This window comes from Sphaerodactylus townsendi, linkage group LG03, assembly GCF_021028975.2.
Source record: "Sphaerodactylus townsendi isolate TG3544 linkage group LG03, MPM_Stown_v2.3, whole genome shotgun sequence".
NCBI classification, from domain to species: Eukaryota; Metazoa; Chordata; class Lepidosauria; order Squamata; family Sphaerodactylidae; genus Sphaerodactylus; species Sphaerodactylus townsendi.
The window spans coordinates 134,649,338-134,667,478 of record NC_059427.1 but is presented as its reverse complement, the minus strand read 5'-3'; the positions used below and the strand labels follow the sequence as shown (position 1 = coordinate 134,667,478).

The 18,141-nt window shown below is 42.8% G+C and overlaps 1 protein-coding gene across 1 annotated transcript in view; it reads left to right on the top strand.

The window, feature by feature from the left end:
• Window positions 1-18,141, top strand: part of RGS9 (regulator of G protein signaling 9) — an 84,508-nt gene that overhangs the window by 11,369 nt on the left and 54,998 nt on the right. Inside the window, exons 2-7 of the mRNA XM_048487429.1 lie at window positions 7,764-7,860; window positions 11,632-11,682; window positions 11,793-11,899; window positions 14,594-14,645; window positions 16,661-16,719; window positions 17,567-17,643. Of these exons, the coding sequence (XP_048343386.1) occupies window positions 7,764-7,860; window positions 11,632-11,682; window positions 11,793-11,899; window positions 14,594-14,645; window positions 16,661-16,719; window positions 17,567-17,643 (443 nt within the window). The remainder of the gene's footprint in view (window positions 1-7,763; window positions 7,861-11,631; window positions 11,683-11,792; window positions 11,900-14,593; window positions 14,646-16,660; window positions 16,720-17,566; window positions 17,644-18,141) is intronic.

Here is an 18,141-nt window from a genome sequence, read left to right as displayed (position 1 = left end):
CTGCCCTGAAACGACCCCGCCCCAGAGCACCCTTGCCACACCCCCACAGGAGCGCGCGCCCAGTGCATCGTGCACCCCGTGACCCCTTGGAGCTATGCCTCTGCCGTGGAGTATAAGGAAATAAAAAAACTTCTGTTTTTCCCCATGATGACTACTTTAAAGCTTTTTTGAAATATTAAATATCAAATTCTTTTTTAAAAAAAATCTTCCTTTCTCTCAGGTGCTCCTGCTTTGCTGGTGCCCTAAGCATGTGCTCAATTTGGCTATTGGGTAATTAAGTGCTGGTTTTACAGCTCATTGGCCCTCTCTTCTGTAACCCTACATAACGGCTTGCCACTGGGTTGAATGATCTCTAAAAATGCTTTCTGTAAAAATGATCTGTAAAATGCTTTACAGACAAGGATCCAAAGTTGAGCTAAGATGAAAATAGGAAGGAAAAATCAGATAATTTTAGTCAGAGGATATACTTCTGTACTTCAGGTGTCCTGGAACCAATGTGATGTTGCAATATGGGTGGGTGGGGCAGGGAGGGGAAGACTGGTTGAGTAATAAGCAGCCAAATGGTTAAATCAATTTCAAAATTGGGAGAGATCTTACAGACAAATACATCATGAAGTTAAAACAGTATTCGAATTTCAGTTGGCCTAATCAATTAGCGCCTGATTCAACTGAAATCCAAGTTGATAAATGGTTTGTAACTTGCCGTATTTTTTACATATATGATGTCCTTTTACATATATGATGTCCTTTGATGTCACAAATTGTAACTCAGGATCAGGTCCTCAGAAACCCCAGACCCAATTAGAGACTCCAAGGGTGAGAGGTTAGCAAAAACAATGAATACATTTCAGCCTCTTCATTATACATTAATGCATTACCAATACATCACTGATTACATCACTTTGATCCATCCCTTTACATGTCATTACACAGGTCTCATGGTCTAAAAAAGGTGGGCATTTAGCACTACAGAAGAGATTTTTTAATATGGTAATAAGCTCCCCAGAAAATCTGAAGGCAACATTGTCACCCAAAAGAATAACAACCGCTTAGTGAAGAAGAGTAGTAGTAGTAGTAGTAGCAGCAGTAGTAGTAGTTTGGATTTATATCCCACCTTTCTCTCCTGTAAGGAGACTCAAGGTGGCTTACAAGCTCCTTCCCCTTCCTCTCCCCACATTTTGTGAGGTAGGTGGGGGTGAGAGAGTTCTGAAGAACTGTGACTAGCCCAAGGTCACCCAGCAGGAATACAGGAGTGCGGAAACACATCTGGTTCAAGGAATACAGGAGTGCGGAAACACATCTGGTTCACCAGGTAAGCCTCTGCCACTCAGGTGGAGGATTGGGGAATCTCACCCGGTTCTCCAGATTAGAATCCACCTGCTCTTAACCACTATACCACGAAGGCCATGTGGACATCATCAAACAGTAAACTAGCTAACTTGTAATACTGTTATCACAGGAAGTAATGAGGAGGTTTATATCAGACTGCAGGATGGGGACATAGAGTCTAGAAATTATCCTTGAAAGCCTTCGACAATGCATTATCCTTGAAGTTTGGAACTTTGTGACACCCAACAAAATCTATGGACTGCAATTCTACATTTGGAGGATGTAATTCACTTGTTAGGCCTCCTACATTGGCACACAATAAGGGCATATTTCTTCCTGGCAAGGTGGCTTGAAAGATGGGAGCTGGGGTCTCCCAGTTTAAAATAACATCTTCGAAATACCATAAGAGATAGCATCTTGGTTAACTGCTTCTACAAATAAACACTTTCAAAACTACAGTTTAGGCAAATTATAAACATCAATTGTATCTTGTTGACCTCTGTTTATTACAAACCTACCAGTATTAAGCTGTAGGCTGTTTAAACTAAAGCATCAATAATATAAATTGCATCAAGTTATAATAAACTAATATGCTTAGTAAAAAATAATAGCAGTAGTTTTTTTCTGAAATGCTGCCACAGTGTGTATGTTGCATGCATAATGTGTGAATGATCTAATCCATGGAATTTATTAATATGCTGAGTTGGATATCGTGGAACTTTCCACTGATGAAATAATGAAATAATTCCAGCAAGAACAACTTTGTCACTTCTACTCTCTTGCTGAAATCCCATGCTGTTTCTGGGATTTCTGTGTTCACAAGGAATAGCAGGAGACATTGGGGGCTGCAGCTAGATGGGGTGGGGGCACGGGGACTTGAGGTTTGCAGACAGAAATCTCTCCATCAGTGGAAAGTCTCTCTGGAACCCAGGCTTTTGTGTGTGGGGGGCGGGGGGGGGGGGGGGGGGGGATGCAGTGGTACACCAGTCAACAAAAGCTGTACTACATTCTTACTGAGTGTGTTTTCTGTTATATACTGTGTTTCCCCAAAAATAAGACAGGGTCTTATATTAATTTTTGCTCCAAAAGATGGGTTAGGGCTTATTTTCAGGGTATGTCTTATTTTTTTCCATGCTTTTGCAACCCCCATGTAACCAGCTCAGCTGTACTGGGGAATCTGTAACTAGGGCTTATTTTTGGAGTAGGGCTTATATTTCAAGCATCCTCCAAAAATCCCCCCAAAATCATGCTAGGGCTTATTTTCGGGGTAGGTCTTATTTTAGGGGAAACAGGGTATAAGTGAATGAGAAATAAGCAGGATGCTACAAACCCTCAGTAACCTCGGGAGTGAGAGATTACTATCCCTTCTTCAGTAATCTTTCACTTTTGGAAAATATAATTGGAGCTTGAAAATTATTAGGGAGTTAAGGAATTCTACAACATGTCTACAACTATGCAAGAAATGCAGTGGCCCGACTCCTCTGATCACTCTACCAGCCAGGGTGGAATCTTCCATCCCATCATAATGAACTGGCAGGGAGGAGGAAACAAAGTTTTTACACAAATATATATTGGTCTGTTCTCTGAAAGTGGCTGGTTCAGGCCAGGGCTGGGCAAAGAGTGTCTGGGGCTTCTCTTCTGCCTAGTATCAGGCACCAGACCTCCCTTTCCACCCCACACCTGCCTATGCATCCTTCCCTTGCTCATGAATCTTCATACTATGCAGCTGTACACATTGCCTGAATGCAGTTTGACTGACACCACTAGGCAGCGAATGTCAAAAAGTCTAATTGAGGGTGACCGGTTGGACAAGAGTAAAACATCAAAATGCTTAAGAGTGACTCCTCACTCCTCAGAGTATCAAGCCACCACCAGTCCCCTTACTAACCTGCCAGTCAGAGACCAAGGGTCAAAGTCTCCATCCCACCAGGTCTAAATCAAGGTCAGCCCTGCAGAGTGGGACATTTGCAAGTTGAGTTCCATAAAAAAAATTACACTGGTAGTTGTATTAAATGAAGTTCCAAAGTAATGGATTCTGGTTGGACCCAAAGAATATCACAGGATATAATTACAGTTGTCCCTTCCACATCTCTGGTGCCCCCTGCAATCTGGAAATCCACGTAAAATGTTTTAGCCCTCTCTTCATACCAAAGAAGTAGCCTGATTTTTTCTTTTCTTTTGTATATATGTGTGATATTAAAAGATAAAACATGTTGATATTATACAAAACTATACATATATTTTAAGCATTTCTGAGTTTCTAAACTTTTGTGTGTTGTCTGCTGACCTTCGCTTGTTATCTGTGGCTTCCACAAAACTCCCCCCAAATTCCCATTTAATTTCTTATGCCAACCCACAATATTTCAAAACCACAATGGGGAAAGTGGCAATGTGGAAGGGACAACTGTACTAAGGTTTATTAAAAGAAATGTGCAGGAATGTCGATGTACGAGCAGTAAACAGCAAGGAGAAACAATAAAATCTAAGCAGCTAACCTAACATACTCATATTAGCTTTGGTTATCTAATTCACATGTTACCTGACCAGACTGAGACACAGAGTCCAAACAGAGTTTTAAAACCCAAATGCTCTGGCAAAACGAGTCCCAACCCAGTCCTGAAGATGACCCACAGAATAGGTGTCCAAAAGAAGGATACAAACTAGAATGAAAGACAGCTGTTGTGGGGTTTCTAGGCTGTGTGGCCATGGTCTGTTAGGCTCCCCCCCCCCCTTATGCCAAACTGGCAAAGTTGGCACAATCCTAGCTAAGCACAGGACTATGTGCTCTGCAGCTACATGTAGGCACAGTTAGGCAAGCCATCTTCCCCCACCCAGAGGTACTTGCACTACTGTGATGGAATGTGTAGGTCAGACTCGTGGTTTTCTTTGCCTTGAGGCCTGCAGGCCCCAAAGATCTAACTGGCACTTGTATGTAACGCTGATCTTTTATTTATTTATCGAAAATGTTTAAATCCCGGCTTACACCAAGTCTCTAGGCAGCTCACACAATAAAAGATGACCATTAAAAAATCTCAATCATAAACTATGACAATTAAAAAAGCAATAACCACATAATATTAACTCCCAAACCCTATTTCCCCAGACCACCTTTCCAGCCCCCAGAATTGCATCTGCAGAGGTGGTTTCCAGGAAGGCTAGCAAAAATGCCTGGGTAAAGAGAAAGGTTTTCACTATATGCCTAAACCAGGGGTAGGGAACCTGCGGCTCTCCAGATGTTCAGGAACTATAATTCCCATCAGCCCCTACCAGCATGGCCAATTGGCCATGCTGACAGAGGCTGATGGGAATTGTAGTTCCTGAACATCTGGAGAGCTGCAGGTTCCCTAAACCCATAAAGGGTAGGTGCATGGCGAATCTTCAAGAGGAGAATATTCTAGAGCCTGAGGGTCAATCACGGAGAAAGCCTTCCTGCATGCTCCTGCCACTCAGTGGGGGAGCTACCACCAGGAGTGCCTTCCACTGTGACTTTAGTACCCGGGCAGGTACATTATGGGCACAGCATTCCTTCAGGTAGGCAGGGCCCAAGCCGTTTAGGGCTTTACATGTCACTGTCAATTACTTGAATTTATATGTCAGTGTCAATTATGGAAGTGAACTGGGAGTCAGTGCAGTCAGTGCAAACTTCAGGATGATTAAAATGTGCACGGAACTGGCTTGCTGTTGAGCTCACGATGAAGGAATTCTGACTAGAAATTATGTCTAACTGCTCCTAATGTATGAATGCAAGTGCATTGGTTAATAAAAGTTAGTTTTAAGGCCAGGGATTAATGCAACTGGACATATAACATATTTCTGTGTTATGTCGGTATTTCTGTGCTTTTTGCAAAAGCCAGTCATAGCTCCCCCGGAAATACACATGGGTGAGGGGGGGGAGAAGGAGCAGAAATCCTGAAGCAAGGGAAAACATCGGGGGTTCCCCACTTTCACTAACTGTGGGGCTATCAGGATCTGCGGCACCATAACACAGAATGCATCAGAACAGAAATCTCTGCCCCGAAAGAAATATTCTCACTGCAGGGCACAGCAGCAGTGTGTAATTAGCCGAAATCTTCCACACAGGTTATCTGCCCTGATCAGGGCCGGCCTGGTCCAGGTTTTTGTAGACCCTGGATGAAAGAGTATAACCAGGCCTCCTTTTCCCATTTGTTGAGAATGACAGACTATAAAGGAAATAAATAAATATCTCAAAATAGCTTTGGAAGGTAGGGTAGAAAAAGCTATAATGATTTGGTCGAAATGACCAGTGAGCCTAGATTAAGGTTGAGTGACAAATTTTGAAAATCAAGTGTCAAAAATCCATGTCTAACACTATCACAAAGTGTTTCTCACTGATGACTTTTCAATTCCAATAAGGCACATGCTGTAGGTAAAGCAGTGCAAAGGCTGTTTCATTACTGGGCAATGTTTTGTTATGACATGGAAAAGAATGTGATGGCATGGTGTTTTCTTCACACTTAGAATGTAAAAATTAGATCTCTTGGGCCATTCTAACTCATTAGAAAATTGAACAGAAGCAATAGAAAAATGCCCAGCTTATTAGGACTAAATGTAATGACAGCATTCACTGAGAGTCCCTCTGGCAGATCCTGCGTTTGTGTGGAGATACCAGCAGCCTTCATCGCCATTTTCAAAAACTTGTACCTACGATCCTTGAAGCTGTTACATCAAGACAGATAATGGCTGCACTGACTTCCTTGAAATCACTATTGAGGTCAGACAAGGCTGCATTCTGTCTCCACTTCTCTTCCTTGTTGCCCTTGACTACACCTTGCGGAAAACTGGTACATGCTCTGGCAATGGCATACACTGGTCTGACCAAGACCGTCTTGGCGACTTGGATTTTGCTAGTGACATTGCTCTGCTCGAGGAAGACGAGCCAAAGCTGCAGTGCGTAACGACTGACCTGGAGAGAGAAGTGGGCAAAATTGGCCTCAGGATAAGCACTGATAAATCAAAGATCATGCATGTTAGCTCCACAGCCCAAACACAGGGAATCATCATTGGATCACAGCAGCTAGAGAAAGCAGAGAGGTTCACCTACTTGGGAAGTGTGATCTCCGGCAGATGTCAGGTGCCATACTGGGAAGGCTGCAGCTATTTTTTTGTTAATGAATAAGATCTAATGCTCACCAACCATTGTCCTAAAGTCCAAGCTCCTCCTATTCACCTCCACTGTGACCCCAACAGCCATTTATGGTAGCGAGACCTGGAAGGCATCAACAAGAATCAACAACAGGCTCAACGACTTCCAACAGAAGTGCCCACATCGAATCCTGAAGATCTGATATTATGACCACATCACTAACGAAGAAGTGCTTTGAAGGAGTGGCATATGGAAACTCAATACCATCGTTGCACAAAGAAGACTTCAACTGGCTGACCATGTCCTTCACATGGAGAATGGTCAGATCCCAAAGATGGCAATGAGGTGGATACCTCCCGATGCCAAACGACAGTGAGGACGCCCCCAAAACACCAGGAGGAGAACATTCGAGCAAGACCTGAAGGCACTGAATAATTACATGGGAAGAGGTTGAAACACTTGCCTAAGACTGAAAATGCTGGAGAGCACTTGTTGCCTGATATACTTCTTAGCATGATGATGATGATGATGATGATGATGATGATGATGATGATGAAAAGTCATGGCTAGATGTTGAATTTTATTTTAAAAATTAATTTCCTCAGGATTTGATCATATATCTGCAATTTAAACTCCAAATGCAGGTTTTGGTAATCCTAAAAAGTACAATGTGTCAGCAAATCTCAGGCTGATTATGCACAAGGAGTCTACGGGGGTCAGTGTCCATTGCGGCAAGATTTCTTGTATGGACATATTTCCTCAAGCCCCGTTTTCGCTTTCCATTCTCTCTGTGTCAAGTGACATATAATAATAACAAGAGAGTTCTTGGTCCCCCCATACACCCAATGTTCCCATGCATCCAGCTCTTCCTTTTCCAAGGATGGTGTGAATTCCCTCCACACACTACAGGGGTGGCATGCAACAGATGTGGCGGTTTGCAAGGGCAGAGTTTGGGGAAGGAGAGTCAGCATAGATGTCATGCCACAGAATCAGCCCCCCAAGCTGCCATTTCCTCAGGACAATTGATCTGCTGTAGTCTGGAGAATGGTTTTAATTCCAGAATTCCATCCCTCACCTGGAGGTTGCAACTGTAGTGCCAAGTCACCAGTATAGTGTATTCCCAGTGAGAAGCGACCACAGTGAGAATATTTGTTCTGCTAAATGCTTTCATCTTGTAATACATAGTCATGTATGTATCTCCCGAAAGGGTGAATCAGGTTGATGGAATTTTAAAAAATTCTTTCCTCTGCTAATCATTTAGTGTTCACACTCAAGCTGTTCTTATTTTCCTTCTGTTTCATTCGTAACATGCATCTGTTATAATTTGCAGTTTGAAGCTCTGCTGGTGGAGATGCAGGATCCGAATTCTGGCATCAAAATGCACACTCAGAGGGTCATGATTACTAACATCCCACATGCTATGACTGGTAAGAGACCTTTGAAAATAGCATGCAATTGAACACCTCATCAGCCACATTTTTATAGTCGATGTGGAGTTGCTCTTGAATACAGTCTGGAAGCTACAGTTAGTACAAAATGCTATTGCCAGAGTGCTGACTGGAATTGGTTGTAGGGACCATATAACTCCTGTCTTGTTTCACCTGCACTGGCTTCCAATTTGCTTCTGGGCTCACTCCAAAGTACTGGTAATGACTTTTAAAGCCCTGTACATCTTGGGATTAACACAGCTTAAAGGACCGCTTTCTCCCATGTGAACCTACCTGCTGGCTCTGGTCATCCTTGGAAGCCCTGCTTCAGTTGCCTGTGCCAGCTGAGATTAGGCAGGTGGCAATCAAGAAAGGGCCTTCTCCGTTGTGATACCAAAACACTAGAACTCCTGCCCAGTGAGATTTGTCTGTCTGTCTGTCTGTCTGTCTGTCTGTCTGTCTGTCTGTGTCTTTCACCAGCAGGTGAAATATTTTTTGTTTCTTCTGCGATACCCCCAGTAACGATTTTTGGCCCTCCTTCTAGTGTTGTTTATGTATTTTCAACTGATTTTTATATTTTAACTGCTTAAATGTTTTAATGTTCGCCACCTGGTAAACCCTGATTGGGTAGAAAGGCAGTATAAAAATATTTAAAATAAATATAAAGCAGCTGGTGTTAATAATAAATTTATTTTTTCCCATGGTGTTAGGAGGCTAGTCAAAACAATCCAGTCTTTCCAGCTGAAAGAGGGTTGCTTCCAGGCAGCTGAGACTTCCATCCCAATACCACAAAGAATGGAAAATGACAATAAGGAAAATTTCCATTATGTTTGGTTCACAGAAAAACAGCAAAATATCAAACTGATTTCTATGCCTGTAAATTACAGCATTTCCACCCTCAAGCACACTGACTAAGAAATAGGCAGGTAGCAGCGCTTTGATGTCTTGAGTCTGTCATTACGGGGTGCCTAAAATGATTGTACTCTCCTTTTGTGCTTGCCAGCCATGCTCATTTAAGACATCACTTTCTTACCTGCTTACGAACAACACAGCATGTTGCTAATAATTTGCTACTGTTTTGCCTTTGCTGAATGTACCAAGCCTTCTTCCAGGCCAAGAAGGGAAATAAACAGGAACCAGATGGGAGTACCTATAAGGATAGATTCAAGAATGCATTGGCTACAGGCTGTAAATGGAGCAAAAGGCCCTCTGTTCAGCAGAGGCATAGCTAGGGGAAATGGAGCCCGGTGCAAAATCGGAGTTTTGCTGCCCCCCCATATTTGTTTGTGTTTTTTGTAGTTTTTGGCCTGCAGGGGGCGAAGTTGTTAGGCTAGCAGCATCAAAATTTCAGGGTATCTTTAGGAGATTCTCCTGATGATACCTCCCAGGTTGGTGAAGTTTGGTTAAGGGGGTCCAAAGTTATGGACCCTCAAAAGGGTAGCCCCATCTACTATTAGCTCCCATTGGAAACAATGGAAGAGGGGGGCATCCCCTTTGGGGGTCCATAACTATGGACCCCCCCCCAAACCAAATTTCACCAAACCTGGATGGTATCAGCAGGAGGCTATCCTGATGATACCAGCTAAGTTTAGTGAAGTTTGGTTCAGGATGTCCAAAGTTGTGGACCCTCAAAAGGGTAACCCCATCTACTATTGGCTCCCATTAGAAACAATGGGAGATGGGGCACCCCCTTTGGGGGTCCATAACTTTGGACCCCCTGAACCAAACTTCACCAAACTTGGCTGGTATCAGCAGGAGTGTCGCCGGACAATATCCTGAAATTTTGGTGCCACTATCCTAAAAACTGCACGCCCTGCTGGCTGACAAAGTAAAAACACTAAAAATATAAAAATACATTTTTGCTGCCCCTCCCCAAGGCGCACGCCCAGTGCGATGCACACACCCATCCCACTGTAGCTACGCCACTGCTGTTCAGTCATTCCCTTTCTACGGTTTCAGAAGTAGAAGCAACCATACTTAAAAGAGGGAATAACTAAGGGAATGTGATTTTTTCCCCATCTGGAGCTACTTAAACCCTTATTTTATGAATAATCCTGTCCTCATGTAATGAACCATTTCTTGTAACTTGAGCTACATTTAGTTCAGTTCATGCAGCTTAATTTGCCAGTCTTTGTCCAGAGACTATCTGGAAATATTTGTAAGGCACCAAGGGAGGATGTTAGCTTGCCTGTCATTTGACTACTAAGAATTTTAATTCTGTTTCACAACAGCTTTATGAGGATAATGGTTGAAGATACCAGTGAGGGAATGGGTTGGGGAATGCAAATACTTATTCTGCATTGGTGGTGCCTTGGAGAAATTTAAGGTTCACAAATGATAACCTTGCACCCTAAAGTTTCTATGGTCATTCACACATGTTTAGTCTCCCTCACATTGTGGGTGCATCCCTTCAGGTTGGATTCTTGGTTATGCACACATTTTCCCCTCTTTAGAACACATTACACATTCATATCTGAAAATGTCCACAATTTCCAAAATCTCTGAAAGTACAACTTATTAGGAAAAGTGAAGGGAATCAACATACATTTTGCTTTTGGAGGGGTTTCCTTGCTCCTCCTGGCTTTTTCTGCCCACACAAGAGCAGTTCTTTCCACGTGGATTGAACATGGAAGTGGGGGGAGAGGAAATGGAGGTTTGGTTTGGCTGTGGACACTTTGTACAGAAGAAATCTATGCAAACAGAAAACTGCGAGGAAACCCACTGCAAAGAACACAGCCGCGTTCAGAATTTGGTAAGCACTGCATGCATAAAAGTCCTGTTAATCTTCTCTTTGACCTTTATCTTATTAGCTTCCTCCTAGCTCACCAAATTCTGTTCTGATTTTCCGTGAAAACACCAGATTCTGACTTAACTCCACATGGCCTCTCAAGTGTGACTTGACTTAACTCCACATGGCCTCTCAAGTGTGACTTGACTTGATCTTTGACCCTGCTCAAAGAGCTAGAATTTTTTAAACCAAAAGCTAGCAATTTGTTTGCTATGAAGGGTTGAAGAGCTGGGCCCTCTGGTGCATATGTAGGCAAGGCAGCTTCTTAGCAGCAGTAGAATATCTCCTTCTGTCAGAACTGTCTTACCTTTATGCATCAAACAGACATAAAAAACTTACAAACTTAATTGAGGCCAGGAGAAACCAATTTCTCCTATTTCCACAAGAAACTGGCTTTACAAAATTATTGGCTAACTCTGTGGCAATCATAAACTCCTCCTCCTCTCACCGGTAGCAGTGCTTCACATTTTAAAAACACCTGTGTGAGGGGTGGTGGAATCCTTGCTGGAATTGGAGCCAGGTATATAGTCACTGGGAGTACGGAGACTCGGAGAATCAAGCCCCCACAGCAAAAAAACAAAACAAAATCTCCCAGGATTAGGTGTTATCTGTCTTTATAGTCTGAATGAGTCTGAATGAAGTTTCCTGGTGTAGACATGGACATTTATACTACTCTACAATAGATTTTGCATGTTTTAGGAATAACACAAAACCTGTTAATCTGAAACTAAATGTGGGTGAATGCAGACACCATGAGCAGCAATTCCTTTTCCAGAGTACTTTCAGTTCTCTAAAACAATTTTCATCTGTTTCCAGTTTTTCCAGGATGACAATAGTTCAGGGTGATTGTTTATATGTTTTGATCAGAGCCTCCTCAAGGTTTATACACAAGATGTTTACTGCAGTCAGCGAGTCAGAAAGTGAAGTTTTGTGCAACCCTTCTCCTCTATTTTATATGGTGTACTGTTGTTTTTATCTTGCAGGTTCTGATATATTGCAATGGATTATACAACGCCTGCAGATTGATAGTGAAGGTAGGAAGAGATGTAAAGTTTGGCACTTGCAGATGTTTTAAGAAAGTCTAAATTCTTGTTTGGCTTTACTGTGTGTGTACCAACCATAGCAGTAAATATTTTTTTTATAGAGGCGCTAAACCTGGGAACTATGATGATCAAGTATGGATATATCTATCCTCTTCAGGAACCCAAAAATCTTACACTCAAACCAGACAGCAGCCTCTACCGATTTCAAGTAAGTGGAGCAACAGCCAAAGCAGAAGATAAGTCTGGTGTAATGTGGAGTTAGTATGGATTAATTCATCTACTTATGCAGAACATTTATATTCTGACTTTCATCAAAATGTTTACAAGGCAACTTACAACAAATAAAAGCTTAAATTACAACGAAGCTATCACACAGACACATTAGTGACACAAAATTAATAACACCACAACACATTTAAAAGAAAAAAATGCAGCGGGGCAGGAGTCTTCCTTTGAATCTTCCTAAAGACTCTATGGTGGGAGTGGAGCAGTTTGGATTTATACCCTGCTTTTCTCAACCATAAGGAGTCTCAAAGCAACTTACAGACTCCTTCCCTTCCTCTTCCACAGTAAACAACTTGTGAGGTAGGTGCTGAGAGAATTCTGTGAGAACTGTGACTAGCCCAAGGCAGTGGCTGGGGGCAACTAATCTGGTCACGTGGGGGGTACAAAATCGGCCCCCCACGTGACCAGTTGCCTTCCGGCCCAGCAGCTGCAGCACGAGAGAAACTTGTGCCCCAGCTGCCAGGCCAGGAACAGGGGGTGCCCTCGGCTCCTCTTCCCACCCAGCAGCCAGGGCTTGAGAGAAACTCGCGCCCTGGCTTCTGGGCAGGCAAGGGGGGCTGCCTTCTGCTCCTCCTCCCGCCCAGCAGCCGGGGCCGCAAGAAACTCGTCCTGGGCTGCTGGACAGGTAAGAGGGGCTGCCCTCTGCTCCTCTTCCCACACATCAGCCAGGGCTTGAGAGAAACTCCTGGATCCTTGGCAGGTAAGAGGGACTGGAGCCCAACTTGCAAGTAAGCAGGGCTCCGCGCCGGGGTGGGTGGGTGGGTTGGTGCCTGGATGGTTTTTTGCCTCCGGGTGCCATTTGGCCCCCATATGATTCTGGCCCAAGGTCACCCAGCAGGCTTTATGTGTAGGAGTGGGAAAACAAACCAGAGATAAGAGACTGCCACTCCTCTATAGGAATGGGGAATCAAACTCAGTTCTCCAGATTAGAGTCCACGGCTCTTAACCACTGTACCACATTGGCAAATTCAAGAGTCTTGAATTTACACAAGCCAGTTAAAGCACAGTTCAAGGCCTTCTCTTTCTTTTGATGTGCATATGTATATTTGTACGAAGTTTTCAAATAGATTAATAGCCACACAGAATGGTTGATTTACAAATTATCCCCAGCTTGAGGCTTTTGCTGTTAAAATTTTGTCTGTGTTTGGGCAACATATGTGTGAGAACCACTCTTCTCTGTAATGAATGTTAATTAATCAAAAGTACATTCTCAATTTACAGAGCCATACCTGAACAGCATACAATTGCTGCAATATAGGTTTTTGATGCAGTAGTTCAGAGTAAGAGGAATCAATCATCAGAGACTGTTGAATACTGGCCTCCATGTGGAGGAAACCTCCCAGCTGGGGTGAGGATGCACTGGGCACGTTTAGATTCCTATACCTATTCTGAAACTGGGTAAGCCTCTTAGGGCAAAGTTGACATCACAGCAGAGGGTAGGCAAGTGGAACAGCCAAGGAGATAACTCACACCCACCATTATGTTATCCCATCTTTCTATTTCCCTGCCCCATAGGTCTCTCTGTACTCTCTTTTCTTGGTTCTTTATTTCTTCACACAAACATACACAGTAGTGTGTGTGTATATACATACAAATATATATACACAAACACAGACAGACAAAAAGCCTGGCAGGGACACCCCAGCTCCTCAGTTGAAATTGACAGCAAGAATATGCAAAACTTGTTTTCCCCAAACAGGTCTCAAATCTCCATTCATCCGTAAAAGGCAAACTGTATTTACATAGCGTTGTTTCAGATTACAGTTATGTGGGAAGGGAAGAGGAAATGTAATGTTACGTGGCTTGCTCGGTTTTGCTAATTGGAAATTGGGCTGCATGCACTTGTATTTGCATTTTCAAGGGGGAGAGATAGATTCTTAGAGAAGGCATCTTTTTTTACTTTAAAGTGCTAATGGTAGCTTTGGGAGCCAGATTTCTGTTAGCAGAACTCAGTAGATTTTGAAGGGTTAAATCCAGTGGTGAGATTCAAATAATTTAACAACCAGTACCCTTGGTGGGATTCAAATAATTTAACAACTGGTTGTTTCACAAGCACCATTTTAACAACCGGTTCTGCCAAAGTGGTCCGAACCTGCTGAATCCCACCACTGGTTAAATCCCATCACCTCTTTCCATGCTGTCCCTATCAGGATTGAATCTGCACACAAGCAGATGGACAGGACATGGGCTTTTGTCTGAATCAGACATAGTGGGGTCATGGCTAATTCTAAGAAACTAGGAAGGTGAAACCGAGTCCATCATACATCTCTAAATCTCAGGAGTAGAGGGACAGTTCATTCTCCCATTTTACCCTCCATTTCTTGTGGGCTTGGATGGATCTCAGCTGTTCTAATAAAGAACTGGGAAAGTATCCTAAAGTATTCATACCTGGAATTCTCGCAGGGATTCATGAATAATGAGGCAGCAGTCAATAATCACTTCACTGATATTTATGTTTTACAAGGCTCATCAATATTATATGTAAATATGTGGCATATACATTTTAAAATAAGCAAAAGAATAAGTGTGGAGAGTGTACCTTGATATATCAGCAGACAGGATTTAGGGGAATGAAATGATATAACTTGGACCTTACTTTTTGTATTGTCTTCTGCAGACACCCTATTTTTGGCCCACCCAGAAATGGGGTGCAGATGATACGGATTATGGTGAGTAATAACATTTGGAAGACATTCTCTGTCTTCTCAGTGATACTTAAAAGAAGTCAAGACTGATGCTCATTAGCATGAAGTCATCTGTAGCAAGGTTTATATGTGTGTGGCGACAGATTCATGATGCTTCCCTAAAATCCCTTTCTAAAATGCAGCAGTTTGTCAGTGCCACTGAAACATCAGGAGGGTGTCAGCTATGAGGCTTAGTAGGTAAATAGATGCCTCAACCAGGGAGAATGGCATAAATTTCCCGAAACCTAGCCAAATCTGACACAGTAGCCTGGGTTAGCCAGCTTGAACTACCTCTAGAATTTTTATTTTATTTTTTGCAGTCAAGTCACAGCTGATTTATGGCATCCCCATAGGGTTTTCAAAGCAGGAGACCTTTGGAGGTGGTAGGCCCTTGCCTGCCCCATATCACCCTGGTATTCCTTGAAGGTTTCTCATCCAAATACTAGCCAGGGTCAGGGCAGAGCATTGATGACTAGCCCAAGGTCACCCTACGCTTCAATGGCGCAAGTGGGAATTTGAACCTGTGTTTCCCAGGTCCTAGTCCAACACTTTAACTGCTGCACCATGCTGGTTCTCTACTTCTAGATTAGCTATTGGAAAAGCTACTGATGACTTAAGTGTAAGGATGAGCCTGCTGGGTTGGGAAGAGGGGCTGCTGTCGGCTCCTCTTCTCACCCAGCAGCTGAGACGTCAGAGAAACTCTCTGGCGTCTTGGTTGCTGCGCTGGGAAGAGGGGTGCTTACTCGCAAGCAGTGCTTACTCATGAGTAAGCAGTGCTCCGCAGGGGTGGCACCTGGAGGGGTTTTTGCCTCCGAGCGCCATTTGGCCCCGTACACCTCTGGTTTTGACAATGTATTGATTTGTTCTAATTGCAGGAGATCTCCAGGTCTCACCTGACAGTTGGTAACTAAATAGCATGGCTAATCAAACCCTATGCCTTTGACTGGTTTACCATGGTTTACCATGTGGATTCACTTCCATGTGGCTATATTTTTAACTACGATGCCGCTAACCATATGGGTGAAAATATTTCTTACTTTTGGAGAATGTTTACAAGTGTTGCCTCATATTGAGCCTCAAACAGAATATACGTAAGTTAGACATTTTCTCAAGAAAAATGTTGCAATTAAATGGGCCCACATTCAAGAGCACTGGCTTTGTTTGGTTTGTGGATCATACTGTCAGAGACATGTCAGCTCACCTCTCATCAGCCTCACCTTTCTCTGTACTTGCTACAATGGAGGGGGTGTGTGTGTGTGTTGCTAAGACACTAGTGTCAACAATTTTAACATTGGTGTTTTCCCCACGGCCACTATATCCTGGGATAAGGAAGTGAACCATCCTGGTTTCGCCATGAATTACGCATGACTTCCTGGTCTAAATCGGGCCCACCCAGCGAGATTTGCCTTATCCCGCGTCTTTCAAAAAACGATGAAATTGGCGGTTCTTTTGAAAAAGTGTGCGCTGATCCCATGCCCGTGCAAACACCGCGGGAGATGGGCCAGTTTATTTTTTCTGCCTCGCCGGCTGCAGCCAATGAGAACGCCGATAAAACCGGGACAGTTTGCGCATGTGCGGCATTGCTGGCAAGGAAAATTAAACGTGCTTACAGGCTGCCGTGCGTAGGGAGGAACTGAGATTGGAACATCCCGGTATGTATGATCCCGTTTTTCCCCCGGGATGTTTTGGCTGTGGGGAAAACGCCATTCACAGATATAATTATCACTTAAGAATAATAATGGAGCAAAATATTTTCCCTCTACCCAAGGGAAAACCAAGTGAAAACCAAAACAAATGAAAACCAAAACTATTTCCTCCTTCCTGTATAGTCCTCACCTCAAAAAATGCCTCATGGATATACCCATAGGAGGGTGTCTCTATGGAAAAATATTTGGAAATCTGTACTCTTCTGTAAAAGAGATTATTTCATTAGTTATGTGAGTTTGTATTTTAGAGGAAGCAAATGTTATTTGCATTTTCCCCTTGTTTTCTTGTTTCAGCAATCTATTTAGCCAAGAAAAATATTAAAAGGAAAGGAGTCCTAGAAGAATATGAAAAGGTAACAAGACATTCTACTAATTCAGGGAAGCTGCTGTCTGTGTTTCTTGCTAGTGCTGAGCAACCAATACCATGAATCCAAACTGGTATAATTATTAAAGCAGTTAGTTACCCTTGCAATATCAGAATAAGAGCGGAACTACATATTATCTGCATGTTTCCATCTTATCTGGCCTCTCTCCCTCCCCTCTTACCTATTTATATTTTACTACTTTTTATTTCCCATCCCTTCCCTTAACGAGGATATCCGGTTGTTCCACCCTTCCCTTATTCTTTCCCCCCTCTTTGATTGATTCCCTGTCATTGTTATGTGGTTCAAGGGCACCATTAGAATTTTTAATATATTTTAAATTTTAATCATTGTTGGAATTTGTTATGAACTGTCCTGAGCCTGATTTGGTCTGGAACAGGTGGGATAGAAGTTGAATGAATGAATGAATGAATGAATGAATGAATGAATGAATGAATGAATGAATGAATGAATAAATAAATAAATAAATAAATCCCAGCAATGCCAGTAAAAATTGAGTCCGAGTCAGGTTCCCCTCCAATGTTTCAGGCCTGTTGTCTGCTCACAGTGAAATAATATCGGGGTGCAAAGTGAAATAATATCAGGGTGCAAAGTCAGTTGGGTTACAGTTTAGAGAAGAGAAACTCCATACACAGCTACCAGATAACATACAGTTTTAAATTCATGATCATTGTGGTTCATGTTAAAGTGTTATCTTTCAAATCTGATCTATGCTTAACACATGATTGTGTACTGTGGCATTTTATCTCATTCTGCACTTGAATGTAACGGAAACCTGCTGCCTTCACTGGTGTCTTATTGCTGCTGCTTTTTACAGGAACAATATAACATGCTGAACAAAAAAATCAACCACAAGTGGGACTTTGTTGTTATGCAGGCCAAGGAGCAGTATAGGTAAGACATTTCTGATTGCATGCATTTTTGTTGTTTTCTTTTGCTTTGCTTGGGTTTGGGGAGAGCATTAAACAAGTCACTGGTTCTCATTTTAAACCTCCTCCCTTCCTTTTTATTGAGCTGACCCCGTTACGTCTGTCTTCTTTCCTGCATGGAAGCGTCATTAAGCTGATTTATAGATCTGTGTACAGATAACCAAATGGGCAATAATTTGCACAGATTGTTTGAAAGGGGTAAATTAGCTTTCTGTAAATGTAATCCCATCTTTCTCTGATACTTAAGCTTCCTGATTTTGATATCCATTTTCAAGATGTTCTTGTAGTGCCTCCTTGTCCAATACCAAGTTTTCTGGGCAGGGACTGCCATGCCCTCCAGGCAGAGGTGGGATCCGGCAGGTTCTCACAGGTTCCCGAGAGTAGGTTACTAATTATTTGTGTGTGCCGAGAGGGAGTTACTAATGGGTGATTTTGCCACGTGATTTTTGCCCCTCTTCTCAGC